The 14,982-nt window shown below is 32.9% G+C and overlaps 1 protein-coding gene across 2 annotated transcripts in view; it reads left to right on the top strand.

Moving 5' to 3' along the window:
- Sntg1 (syntrophin gamma 1) overlaps positions 1 to 14,982 on the top strand; it is a 345,728-nt gene that overhangs the window by 40,569 nt on the left and 290,177 nt on the right. For both annotated transcript variants that reach the window (XM_026395196.2, XM_026395195.2), the window contains exons 3-6: positions 3,033 to 3,089; positions 13,850 to 13,907; positions 14,516 to 14,559; positions 14,653 to 14,694. In XM_026395196.2, the coding sequence (XP_026250981.1) occupies positions 3,033 to 3,089; positions 13,850 to 13,907; positions 14,516 to 14,559; positions 14,653 to 14,694 (201 nt within the window). The remainder of the gene's footprint in view (positions 1 to 3,032; positions 3,090 to 13,849; positions 13,908 to 14,515; positions 14,560 to 14,652; positions 14,695 to 14,982) is intronic.

Here is a 14,982-nt window from a genome sequence, read left to right as displayed (position 1 = left end):
CCACCAAAGATTAGAAGGCAGACTTGGAGAGAATGAGCAAAGGCATTCCAGAGACCTTTGATAATAGTGGTATGCTTGTTGCGTCTACCAAAGAAAAAGAGCATTTCCGTGCACACTGAGCAGCTAAACCAAGACCACTGTCCAAGTTGCTGTCGTGGCTTGAGATTATTTTGCAAGATGTCTAGAAATTTTAGTTGATGGGGCTTGCTTATTAAAGTATATTTTCTCTGACAGCAGTTTTAAGACAATTGACATAGGTTGTCCCAGCTGACTGCCCTGGTTGGCTTTGCATACATTTTATGGTATCAAGTGTACATCAGAATTAAGTTTAGAAAATAATTAAGGAAATAGTTTCTGACATCAAAGAACTTTAGTTCGGTTTGATGGGCAGTCTTCTGAAGGCAATTTATCTGTTTTATAAGAATAAAGATCACTATTTAATTACCTATTCTTATCTTGAATCCTCCAGTGTTTGAACTATTCTATGATGTAAATATTTATTTAAATGTGAGGTGGATAAATATTAATTTGATATTTAAGTGACTATTCCTGTCTAGAATAACAGATTTAGGGTGTGTATCTTAATATTCATTTAATTTCTACTAGTTACAAGGGCACATCACAAATATTAAACCTTAAAAAAAAGTTGTTACTGTTTTATTTATCATCATTTTGCAGATTTGGAAACAATGGCTCACAGAACTTAAGTAATTTGACAAATACATTAAATTGTGGATATGTGAGTCATTAATAGTTTCTAAATTCAATTTCAATATTGCTTGCAATGTTCAATTTCCCTTTAATAAATCTTTTAATAAAAAATAATTTTAAAATTAATCGATTTTAAAAGATTGTCCTTTTCAACAAATGGACACTACTAATACTCAGCTTAAATTATATATATATATATATATATATATATATATATATATATATATATATATTTAAACCTGCTTTTCATTGGTACCTGCAGGAATGTTTATATGCATAGTCTTTGCAATAAAAATTCTAAAACACTGAATCCTCTCATACATGTGGTGGCACTGGTGGTGAGTAAACTAACAGAAGGCTTTGAAATAAAAAAAATAGCATTTATGGTATCATTTAATACTATATTTTATATTTCAAGATCACATAAATTATAATACACATGTAACTTATCTGTATGCATAAAATTTTAATGTTCATTTGAAAAATTTGAATGTCAAGTAATAAGAGTCATAAGGTTTTAAGTAAAATAAATATTTAAAAAATTAAATTTCTTAGCACATTGGCCAAAGGAAAATAATTTATATTACCAAGTGCTACTCATGTAAACTTACAATTTTTAATAATTTTATATTTATTTCCACTAAAAGATTTCATTTTTAATTAAAAATAAATAACATGATAATATTACTTAGTTTGTGGTATAATGATCTTGTTCTTAAAGTATGCTCATGTTTCATTTATAAAAACTAAATATTTGACAAAAAAAGAAGCTTGACAACTCAGTGACAAGTTATTGTCCTATCAAAATGTTTAGCAAAAGCCACTGGAAGCACACTATTTTCAAATTTTGTCTTAATTATTCCTCAATATATGTGTTTTGCATAGCTCACACAGAAAAAGGGAGTGAGGGAAAGAATTCATCCATAAGAAAGTGAACAAAATTTACATTTGGAGATATAAAATCTAGCCAGGTGCTGCAGTCTGGCTGGGCACAAAATCACGAGCCATTCAAGCAGGAACAAACTTTATTTTTGAAACTGCCGCCAATGCCCCTTATGCGCCCAGGAAGATTGCTGATTCACACACCCAGCGTTCTCCCGGAACCCCAGAGAGAGTTCCTTCCCCCGGAATTCCCTCCTACTGCACTTCCCCAACCAATGGGAACTCTCCAGGAGTCTGTAGCAGGCCAAGGTGAACAGCAGGAGTCCAATATCCATATGAATGCAGATCTTAACATAATCATATCATCTCAATAGCTAGCTAGTGTCACCTTTCAACCAAAAATGCCATGCATCATATTACTTGGCTGTGGCTCTTAGCAGCCAGGTAAATTGGGTATTTGTGGAAATACAGGATTTAGGTTATATATGAATATGTATATATAGAATATATCATATGTGTGTATATGCATACACACATGCATATTATATATACATATATATTACAAATGCTGAGGGAAAAGAATGGGTGGATTCATCAAATGGCTATGCTTTGCAATAGGTTCAAGAAGGCTTATGTGAATAGACCACATTATACATAAAAGCTTTCATTCACCCTTCAGCATTCCCCTGAGTATGCATTATGTAGAGACTATGGCCTTAAAACAGAGCACTATTGATTTTTCTAATTGAAAATTACAGAATTTGTCCAAATAAGACTCTTTGTGCTCATATCACTGTCTCTGTGATTTTTTTTTCTTTAAATCACATAAGCAAGTAATGGAAGTATTGTTTCCATTGAAAAGGGATAAGAGAAAGTGATTTTGAAAACTGACGATTTCATTATCATTTTTATTTAGGCATGTAATTCATTCTTTTTTCCAAATAGGCAATTAAAGATTTTGAATATGGCTTATTCACAGAATTGATCTTAGACATCATATGCATCATTCATGTGCTGGGGCAGGACAGTTCCTCTGCTCAACTCTCAGATTAAATGAGTTGGTGGTGGCAGAGATAAGTCCTTGGCTAATGAATATTTACCACTGACACTGAGTTACTGTTACATTACCAAAAGCTTGCCATTTCTTAGACAAGAATAGAGTGCACAAAAGTAGGAAGTCTAAAAATCAAGATTCAGAATACATCCCAAAATACCATGGAAAAAGACTTAATTTATCAGAGTTTAATAACAATATTATTTTGAGAAGTTATTGACCTGCAATTTAAAAATTATAAAAATGCTCTATTAATTACAAGTTTGGAGTTGCTTTGCTGTCAAAAATGATTTTTTTTAAAGCAAAAACAAAACCCAGAGGAATAAAATGTATGAAAGTCTAGTATTAGGAAGCACTAACCACTCTTAAAAATCCTGTCTTTCAGGAAAGAACGGTGACCATCAGAAGACAAACAGTGGGAGGATTTGGATTAAGCATAAAGGTAGCCCACCTTTCCAGTCTATCCTTACACAAGCCAAGTGGAAGGGATGAACTCTTGTGTATTTTAATGTTTGCCAGTTAATAATTAGAAAATATTAGCTACAGCAAGCTTCTTAATATTTAGAGTGGGTTGTCAATTAAGTAGGTTCTCATAAAACTTTGACCACCCTTTATCTTTTGCTTGGACATTTGAGAAAAAGTTTTGAGAATTTAAATTTAGCTAGCATGGAATATAACTTATTAACATTCATTATCTGGTTTATTCTTTTGCATTAAATATGACACTACATCTACATCTCTTCCTTTAACCCACCAGTGTAAGGAATGTTGACCTGCAGTCAATAGAAGAAATATAAATTTTATACTAACAAAAGACCTGATAGTATATGAAGGATTAGTTTTATTATGTTTTCTTTTTCTTTAACTAACAATTTTATTAAAGAAGTAACTATATCTTATTTAACAATGCCCCCATTTCATTTATTATAAAACTTTTAGGGCTTTCATTTCTGTATGTTATTGACAATTAGAGATGTACTATACCTGAAACTTATTATCATTTTAAGCAAAAGAGAAATTATGAAAGGAATGGAGATTATGTAAAAATTGAAGCTAGATCAGCAATTTAAATGCCTTTACCAATACTACAAATGTGCATAGATAAATAAAATGTAAATTTATATTGATTCCTGACTTAGACATTTACTTATATGAGTTGAAAATCATTTATAATTCTCAGGTACACATTTCATGAAATTTTAACATAGTTCACATTATGTACGCTTGGAACTTTGTGAATATTAATTCTGAACTTTGTGAATATCAATTCTGGCCAACTTTGTGAAAATAACCAAGAGGAAAGATCAATTTGCAAAAGCATGATAGTGTCAGTGGTGAGAGTATTGCTATATAAAATGTTAGTTTTAAAGCATACTTCATATTCCAGCTAAGACTAGGGAAGCATGCAGAACAAATTGCAGGATATGGCAAGTATGCCCTGGGGACTCCATTATCAGTAGATAAGGATTTTTTGGTTTTGATTTTTTTTTCTAGCTAAGATGTTTATTTTGATTATTTTGAAGACTTTATAGGTACCACTGAAGATAATAGATATTCCATGAACAAAATCTAATAATGGAAGTTGATTTCATTTGAGTTACACATTTTTCCTGATCTTGTCACTAACTTTATTTTAGCAGTGGAGTCTGAAACATTTTGCAATTTATTTTTTAACCCAACAATAAAATACTCTTTATTTTGATTAAAAATACCACATTTTAGCTTAAACAGTTTTTAAAGCATCAAAAAGTTTCCTTTATTTAAAGCTTTTCATTGATTACACTGAATTGTACTTGAATTTTCATATACTCATATTATTTTCAAATACCAAATACTTGAAATAACTTTCAAGTATTTATATGTATCTATCCTTAAAAATAGTAGCTACAAAAGTATTATCTGACTCTGATCAGTTCCATATAATTCAGATATTTAACAAAAAAGGAAATTATTTCAAACTTCTTATATATACACACTAATAAATATCAATAATTTTGTTTAGAATTATATTCATTTATTCCAAAGGGAATGCTTTTATGGCTTTTCATTTTCAATTTCTTGTTTGAGTTTTTCTTCTTGAAATGATGTTTCATTCTGTTAACCCATATCAAAAGATGATTGTTTATTTTAAATAGCAAGACTATGATACAAATATCTTTTTTGTCATATGTGAATTGAATGAACTACTGTGCTTATCTATTAACACTATTTTCTTTAGATCTGAGAATTTTAAAATTCCATGTAAGGGACATTACAAAACATTCTAAGTGAGAAGCAGAATTTATGTTGAATCATTTATTGCTGTCAGGAGCAATTCTGAGCCAATAATATAATTATGTATATATACACGCACATAGTTTGTCTTTATTTACTTCAGTTAAGGAATCACTGTTGGCTCACACTAGAGGTTTTATAGTGAGAATTATTAATTGAAGCTTTAATGACTGCACTAGAGTTAGCCAAAGAAAGATGGTGTGGTAGATAACTGAAAAGGCATTTACAAAAATAGTTGATTCCTGTGGGTCTTCAGGTGAATTGCACATAACTCAGACACAGAGTACCTCAGTTTCACCTTCCAAAACTCTTTTTTAACAGGGTACAGTGGAGCATACCTGTAATCCTAGTGGCTCAGGAGGCTGAGGCAGGAGGATCACTAATTCATAGCCAGCCTCAGAAACTTAGCAAGGCCATAAACAACTCTGCGAAATAATACTGTCTTTAAATACAATATTTAAAAAAAAAAGGGGGCTGGGAATGACTCAGTTGTAAAGTGCTCTTGGGTTCAATTCCTAATACCAAAAAAAAAAAAAAAAAAAAAGAAAGAAAGAAAGAAAAATAGTCTTTTTTAAAATCTTGACTGAGGAGTAACAAAATATTCTTTTTTGTCAAAAGCACTAAGGTTCTCCATCGCACATTTTTAGAGAAGTCAGCTGACAGTGCTCAGTGCTTCTGACAAATCTCAGCTCCCGGGACTTTCCTGACAGTCTCCACTGTGCCTGATGATAATCCCTCAGCTCGCCCATTTTGTAATCAGTGCTTAAAAAGTCGATAGGCAACTGTGTGAAGAAGATTCTCGTGTGGGATTTTTTTTTCTACTGCATTTTTTTTTTTTTAAATAGATGTGCATGGTGGCTTTAGGTTGCAGGTAACATGCCATCCCTGAAGCTTCTGTTCATAAATCCTTGATGTCCCTGTCCATGGTACTGTTGGAGATGATGCAAATCAGCTTTTACCTCCATTTACTTTCGCCACCTTGTATAAGACAATTATGAAACTTCTGGAAGAAAAAAATATGTGCAGGAGGGTTAGAAATTGAGGCCATTGTTTGTCTATTCAGTTTAATTACAGAACTTTAATATCTTTCCTTGAATGACTAATGTTAGAATTGAGACCTAGAACACACAGAGGATAGCTGACTTCTAAAAAAATTTCTGAAATCCCAAGGAATACAAGAAAAAATAAACAGATTTAGCAAAAATGAAATTGTATTGCATTTAAATCTTTAAAATGATTAATTTTTAAAATATGGTTTTAAGTAAGTTTTAATTTATTTTCTTTTCAATTATTATATACTGCCCTGTTTATTTTTATTTTTATCCTTGATAAAATTTTTGGTTTGCAGTTTTAGGAATTTATTATAAAATCTGAGACTCTTCTTTGAAAGCTATGCCATTTTTTTTTTTTTGGAGGGGGGAAGGATGGCTACCAGGGATTGATCTCAGAGACACTCAACCACTGAGCCATATTGCCAGCCATATTTTGTATTTTATTTAGAGATAGGGTCTTGCTGAGTTGCTTTGTGCCTAACTTTTCTGGGGCTGGCTTTGACCTAGTGATCCTCCTGCCTTAGCCACCCGAGCCACTGGGATTATAGTCATGTGCCACCGTGTCTGGCCCATACATATTATTTTAAATTATAATTGTATAATTATTTTAAAATGCTTATTAAATAATGTTCAAAAGTATAAGGTATTCAATGTGGAACACAGCCATCCAGGAACAGTAGAAACATCAATTTCATTGAGTTAATGTTGAAATTATTTATCTTCACAGATAAATTTATTCCCTAGATACCTAAAATCCCAACATTTGGTAATAATTTTGTTTTGCATGAAAAAGTAAAGACTGAGACATCCCCAGCCCCTTTTTTTAATATTGTATTTAGAGAAAGGATCTCGCAGAGTTGCTTAGGGCCTTGCTAAGTTTCTGAGGCTGGCTTTGAACTAGTGATCCTCTTGCCTCAGCTTCCTGAGCTGCTGGTTTTACAGGCATGTACCACCATACCCTATTCAACAAGGATGTGGTGGTACATGCCTGTAATCCCAGTGGCTCATAAGGCTGAGGCAAGAGGATCACAAGTTCAAAGCCAGCATCAGCAAATTAGCAAGACCTTAAACAACTGAGTGAAGCCCTGTCTCAAAATAAACTATATAAATATAAAAGGCTAGTAATGTGGCTCAGTGATTAGGCACCCCTCAGTTTAATCCCTAGTACAAAAAAAGAAAAAGAAAGACCCAACTTACCTTTATATCCATGTCCATTCTAAATAGAAACAAAACAATCACAAAGAGTGGCCTGAGCTCAGAGACATTCCTGCACCCCGATGCAGCTGGTGGAGGATGTCTTGACTTGAGAGGTCCCACGCACAGGCTGGTCCTCACTCCTGTCTTCTGGAGTCTGGTGTAGAACTTGTTTTCAATTTATAAATAAAGCGATTTTTCCTTGCTGTGGATAGTGTGCCCATGCCAGAATCATGTTATTTTCTCTGCCTTCTTGTTCCTTATTATAGTTTTTCTGTCATTGCTATTACAAAGTCTTGTAAGAGGTAGGTGCGCTGGTGCATCCTTATAATCACAGTCACAAGGCTCAGGCTGGAGGATCACAAGTTCAAGGCCAGCCCTCAGCAACTTTGCAAAACTCCTCAGCAACTGGTGAGACACCATCTCAAGGTAATAAAGTGTTGAGGATATATAGCTTAGTGATAAAGCACCCCTGAGTTCAATCCCTAGTACCAAAGAAAGAAAAGGAAAAATATCTTTTAGGAAACCAGATGCAAAGAAATGAAATTTGAAAGTGAGTATTTGCACATTGATACCTGGACCATTACTTTTTTAAAGTGACCTTTAAGTATCTTTATATGACCATCTTTTATCTGTAGACCCCGATTCTGGAACCTCAATGTGAAGTTGTCTATCTTCCCCTTCAAACCTCTGCACCCAGTTCTCCAGGAAGCCTTGCTGATTTATGCTATTTTTACTCTGGGGTTGCTTTTCCGAGACATTCTCATACCTGCTATAACCCCAGATCCACATTTAACCATGAACTCCTGATTATTTTCATTATTCACTCTTCCTTATTTAAAATATCCTTCACAATGCAAGAAACTGTGGAGTTTTTTTCTCATTCCTTGTATTAGTTTTTGCTTTTATTTGCATCTCAGTAGAAGATCAAGCTCTTCTATTTATATTTTCCCCAATTTCCACAAAATCCATACCCATGGGTTTCTGCAGTATCTGGGCAAAAGAACCACTAAACTTTTCCTGCTAATTGCATATTCTTGTCTTTGTTCTCAGAAGGAACCTACTTCCTTTGAATTGATCAGATTAATCAAACTAGCTAGGGTATCATCTATATTTTCCTACAGGTCTTCTGCATCCATGCTGGTCTTGCATATGGACTCTGGACCTGGCTGGTTTTCCATGGCTGCAGCAGAATTCCTACTGGTATTAACGGGTTCTTCCTTGAGCATTGGGCTTGACTTCAACCCCTGTAGCCCTTTTGGTCAACTCTTCCTTTAGTGTTCATCTCTGTTGTCTGGACCATCCTGGGAATTACAATTTCTATAAATAACTCATAAGTCTTTACAACTACATCCAAACATACTGCCAAGAGTTTGAATCATACACAGGATCTAATACCTTGTATTTTGCTCAATCTTAGCAGAATTACTGTGAGGTGTGAGGACAATCACTGTGAACAACCCACCACTGTCTTGCCTTTTGGAGACCTATTTACTTCCTATATCTTTTAAAATACAATACTACTCATGTGCACATTATACCTCTGGATATTTCCAGGGAAAGAATGCTGTAAACATGACTAGAAAACATATTTTTTGCAATATTTTTCCAACAAACATAACTTTTCCTATGTAAACAATAAGTGATTAATATTCTCTAAGTAAGTGTGTGTATTCAAAGGTGATTTCTATTTGAAAACATTAATTCTGCAATATCAAAGACAAAATTAGTGGTGGCACATGACGGTCACTCCAGCAACTCAGGGGGCTGAAGCAGGAGGATTGCAAATTTAAGGCCAGCCTCAGCAACTTAGCAAGGCCCTAAGCAACCTAGTGTGTTCCTGTATCAAAATAATAAATAAATAAAAATAAATACATAAATGATGCTGGGCATGTGACTCGGTATTAGAGTGACCCTAGGTTCAATCCCTGTTATCAAAAATATAATGATTATTACCATTGATCATTTTATTATTTATAAACAATAGCTGATATCTATAACCTAGAGTCATATTCTGAGATAAATATTTTAAGTTCTTCTTAATTTGACTTTATTATTTAGCAAGGTATATTACTATTGTTATTCCTTCCAGAGGCAATAAGATTAAATATTAACAGGTTCAGTAATTTACCCATCCTTATAAGTAGCAAACCTGGGATTCGACCTCATGACAAAGCTCTTACTCTGAGAAACTATGCCCTATATTTATAAAACCTGGACTAAATTATCCCTAACATCTACATTTGAGGACACAAGCCATGTTTCCACATTATTCATGATATGATTTTTTTAAAAAATTGAATTGAATGGATAAAAATAACCAGGATTAAGCAACTAATTTCCTATATTGACAGATACTAGTAGTATCAAATTTAACAAATAAAAATGTACCTTCATTGTAGATGTAATAAATTTTTGTGTTTTACTTTGTAAGTGATTTCTGAGCAAATCTATAAATAATAACTGTTGATATAAGTGGACATTTATTTCAACTGTTCTGTCCCTCAATTGTTTTTTCTTGAGTCAGGATCACTAGTTTCTACAATACACAAAATGAATATGTACCTTTCCAACATAGAAATAGGGAGAAAATAGTCAGATAATCAATTTTAATTCAGGATGATGGATTAGTCCCAAGAGTCAGTTAAAACCACAGGAGCACTTTACTTGAAAGACCATTTCTTAAAACATAAACAGCCTTACTGAGATAAAATTCACATACCATAAATTTATTGAATTAAAGTGTGGAATTCAATGAATTTTCATATACTCATGGATATGAGCAACTATCAGAACATTCAATTTCAAAACATTCCATCATATTAAGAAGAAACCTCATATCATTTTGCTATAAATCTTTGAGACCTGCAACCCCACCTCAGCCCTGAGCAACCACTAATCCATTTTTTATCTCTACAGATTTTCTTTTTTGGGATTTTCATATGAAGGTTAACATATACTATATTGAAAAGGTCATTGATTTTTACCAAAACAAAATTTTGGGCAGATAATAATGGCATCTAAATGGATAATGGTACTTCCCATATTCTTTCAGAGGATATTTTTAGATGCCTCTCCCATACCTGTCCACTTCATCTCTTAACTCTAATTATCTTGCTGCTGTATGCTTACAAGAATTCTCTTTACTCTTGATGAAATAATAGTGGTAAAGTCTACATATTATTTTTTTCCAGAGCCCAGAATATGCTTGCTTGCTGAGCTGATTGATCAGGATAATGAAAATATTGAATTAAAAAGAGTTATGTGTTAAGATTTTCAATCCTCTAAAAATATTCAAAGTTTGATTCAGAGGTATTTCACAGTCCTGTTGGCAAAATTGTTGTGTAGAGTCCTTTAAATTAGACAGGATCTGTAACCTTGTTCCTACACAGACCACTGTAACATGAGTTATGCTTTGGAAAAAATAACATTACAAAATTGAAATATGTATTCCTTGAAATCTGGGCTGCAGTTTGGAATATGGCATCACTCTCCCCAGTCTTGGATCCTAACACACTCTGGAATAATAGTAATTGGTTAATCCAGACTTTCTCCAAACTGTGTTCTGAGCCCTGGGCCAGGAGAAGAGAGTGAGGGAGCCCTGTCTTGACCTCAGGCCATTTACTCTCCAGTCTGAAAGTAGGCTGATCAAATTATTATGTAAATAAATAAAAATCGCAGCCATGATTCAATGCTACCTAAGTGAATTTACTTAAGGCAGAGAAACACTGGAGGAGGGGACATTTTTAGAATAATTTCAAATATGGGCAGGAGCTTACCAGGTTAAGAATAAGGGGAAAAAACATGCCAGTAAATATTGGCATCCCTTAGTGTTCAGAATGATGGAGCTATGGATTTGTGCTGTGCAGGAAGACTGAAGCTACACAACAAAGGGCTGTTAAGGCTTTTGATTTTTATTCTAAGTGTAATGGGAAGCTTATTACCTACTTTAAAGAGTGCAAGGCACATTATTTGACTCTTACCTGAAAAATCTTAAATTCCCCCATTTAGTTCCTGAACCAAATCTAGTTAACTTTAATAGAGCTGAGCTGCTCTTCACGTTTGATCCAATGAATGAAAGCAGAGTCATTTAAGGTTCGAATTCTATCTTCTGAGTTTTGTTTTAAAATTTGCTATCTAATCAATAAAGTCATTTTCTGAGATTAGTTTAAGAATTCTTTCAAAGCTCCAGATATCTGATTTAAAAGCACAAAACAAAACAAAAACAAATATAACAAAAGAACAAAACCATACTTGGACTCAAGCCATTCTAATTTCAGGATAAAGTTTACACCTAACAGAGAAATGTTGAGAAAACAGGGATTAGTTACATCTTGCCATTAAAAGATAGCTATGAACTTGAATGCTGAGGAACAATTGGCATTGAGGTAACCTCAGAAAATCACTATCCCTGCTGCCTGTTTCCTAGAAGGACCCCAGGAATCAGCATCTTTCTGTCCTTCCATTGTAATTTGTTTTTTTTTTTTTTTTGTAAATATAAGCCTTAAGAAAAATTTTGATTACCTAGTGGAATGAGAGAAAAGTACAAAATGTAAAAACAGATTAAGGGAAGAAGACATAGAGACAAAATTTGCATAAACAATGTTGTTTCTGTCCCAAAATACATTTAAGCTACAATTCATTGGTTGATTTATTTCATCCTGTTGTAGTACCTAAAAATTAATTTGGTGATTAATTTGAATTAATCAAATTTTTCTTCTAAAAAAACTTGTAGATGCATTCTATATATCCTTTCCAATTTCCAAGTATCTCTAGAAATTATCAGTAACTATAGCCTAGGACTGCAGACACCCCCCAACTCTCTCTCTCTCTCTCTCTCTCTCTCTCTCTCTCTCTCTCTCTCTCTCTCATTGGTTCTTCTTAGTTATACATGACAGTAGTAGAATCCATTTTGATAAAATTATATCAGCACAGAATACCTTTTATTCTAATTAGGACCCATGCTTTTGAGTTTAAAAACCTTTATTTTTCAGGATTTTTAAAAAAGACATTATTCTATGCATTGAGATTTTATCAATGCACAAAACATGGTACCAAAAATTTTAATGGCTTTATGTGGCTCACCTTCTAGTTAGGGATAGCGGAGGGAGAAAGAAGATAAGTAATAAATGTAAGAAATGGATTAAAATTATAGAGAGTTAGAAGTTGATAAGTACAATGGAAAAAATAAAATGAATGCAAAGGATTAGAAATAGAATTCTGATTCATGCATATTAAGGGTCTTAAAATGGATTATTCTAATCTCATTTTAATGCATGTGATTTCACAAATAAATTTTAATGATAGATTGCATTAGTAGTCTGTCTTTAAGCTGGAGCTACCCTTTAGTTAGTGTTTATTGTATACTAAAAAAAAAAGCACTTAATTTCTATCACACTGTCAGTCACTAATCATTCTCACTCTGATCAGATGAGAGACAGAATCATTTTAGGATCATCTGAGATAGGATCAGAGCTTATAGAGATATAATGACTATAAGGCAGGAATAGAATTAAGAACCATTCTATCTTATGAGGGTAGGGAAAATGCATATTGGGCTAATGGGAAATGGTAAGAGAGAGGGAAATAAAAGTATTGAGAAGTGAGTTCTAATTTCAGGTGGAGCAGGATAATTTATATTATCTCACGTGTCGTGTTTGTTTTTAATAGTTCAGCAGAGGAAAGGATTTTACTTGTCAAGAAAAAGTTGAATACTACTGCTTTCCCCCAAAATGACTGTCTTCTATTTAAGTATACTCAGTGTTAAAAATGGACATTCATGGGGAAAACAAACATGTCAGTTCTAAAATAATTTTTTTTTGTTCCTGAAAAGAAAATGCTCAGGAGGATCACATATTCTAAAAATAGAATGGAATTTAGATTGTTTTTCAACTGTCTTTTTTAAAGTGATAGGTTTCTTTTCTATATAACAATTTTCCCTGTATTTTTCAGCTATTGCTTTCATCCTTATCACAATGATGAAACAGGATATTTTTTTGCAGTTATTTTAAGCTTTAACATTCTTTTTCCTTTATGTGAATTTAGGTTATATGTCTTTTTTTCCCCCTATCTCATTTGATCCAACAACAAAACACTACTGCAGTATTCTTGGCAGTGCATTTTGTTGTATAATTTGTTTATTATGTGCCATCACACAAACAGGAATCTAATACTAATTAAGAAAATGCAGATATGTCAGTTCCCAGTATGCATATGCACAACCTGACTTTGGTTATACATTTATGCAAGAAAAAATCTCTTTGGTCACTTTGTACTCAGGAAGGTCTCTGCACTGTTAAAAGTGTCTGATCACCAGCATAGAATAACTTAGCCAGAGAATGAAAATATAAAATCATCTAAAGTTTGGAAACCGAAATAATAATTCCTATGATGGATAGCTTCCTACAAAGGGCATCAAAGTCCATGTGCATTTAATGATATTATTAGTCTTGTTTGAGAGATAAAAATACTTTCCAAATTATTTGATATTAATTATTGAATATATGAGCAGAATTCCAAACTCGTTGATAAAGGTTCATGGAAGTGCTACCTGCTTCTATTCTGCCTGGTGTCCACAGAACATGCTCATCATAGCTTGTACAGTTTCTTGATTGAAAGCTTTCTTTCTTCCTTTCTCTTTTTTTGACATTAAAAAATACAATATATGATTTTCTATTTCTAGGGAGGAGCAGAGCATAACATTCCAGTTGTCATTTCAAAAATCTCCAAGGAGCAAAGAGGTAAATTTTCACTATTCTTTAATAGCCATTTCTTTATAACTGCTGTTGAGAGTGATTCAACAATTGGTATATGACTAGGGAGCTCCTCCATACCAACAATCAGGCAATAAGTAGCGGATTTGGGGGATACCTTCAGAGAATCAGAACAAGGATAAACATTAATAAACCATGTAGCCATGTATACATTAGGTACAGTCAAACATTAACTAAAACTAGTTAAACAATGTAGTGTTTATGAATAAACTTGTAACTATTTCCATTTTCTTAGCTGGTAGATTGGGTATCTATCTCTCAAACGTTTTTCACAGAGACACCATGAGTATAAGTGCGAGAAAAAATTAGGCCACGCATTCAGATGACTCACTGATATTTTGCAATTGTAAGATCTGGAATGATGGAACTATGTAGAAATATCTCTGCTTGTGTTTCAGTAATTAAAATGGGTTGAATCATATTATTATTTTGAATTTTCATTTTTGTGGCTCTTTCAAGATAATAGTAATGTAAAGCTTTTAACTTTTGTTTCATTATTCTATATTAATGATAATAAAACAACTTATTTTTCAGGTGAAAATAGTATATAATCAAATGTTCTTTTTCATTTATAGCTGAACTTTCAGGACTACTCTTTATTGGGGATGCAATTCTACAGGTATGTATTTTATCATTATTATCTTATATGCAACCAAAAACTTAAGTCAGTTTATAATATGCTATGTGAAAATATGCTTTCTTTGCTTTGCAGATAAATGGGATTAATGTGAGAAAATGCAGACACGAAGAAGTGGTAAGTTTATATTTTCCTAATGTTATTATTTCCTGAATGTTCAAATAAGAATTTTATACATTGGTAAAAATGATCATTGAATTTATTAGGAAGATATTAAATTCATCAGTGTGCTATCAAACTTTCAAATGCTCTTCTACTTGATGTTTTCCTGTTTGAAATGAATCACTGAGTAGTATCCAGCATGAAATGTATTTCAAAGAAATACTTTAGGATGGTCATTTGCTATATTTCCACAGTTTTTCCATGAATCTCTCCCAGTAGATGTCCACCCGGTTTGTCATGTTT

The sequence above is a fragment of the Urocitellus parryii genome, chromosome 7 (assembly GCF_045843805.1).
Source record: "Urocitellus parryii isolate mUroPar1 chromosome 7, mUroPar1.hap1, whole genome shotgun sequence".
NCBI classification, from domain to species: Eukaryota; Metazoa; Chordata; class Mammalia; order Rodentia; family Sciuridae; genus Urocitellus; species Urocitellus parryii.
This window is presented reverse-complemented; position numbering and strand designations above follow the sequence as displayed.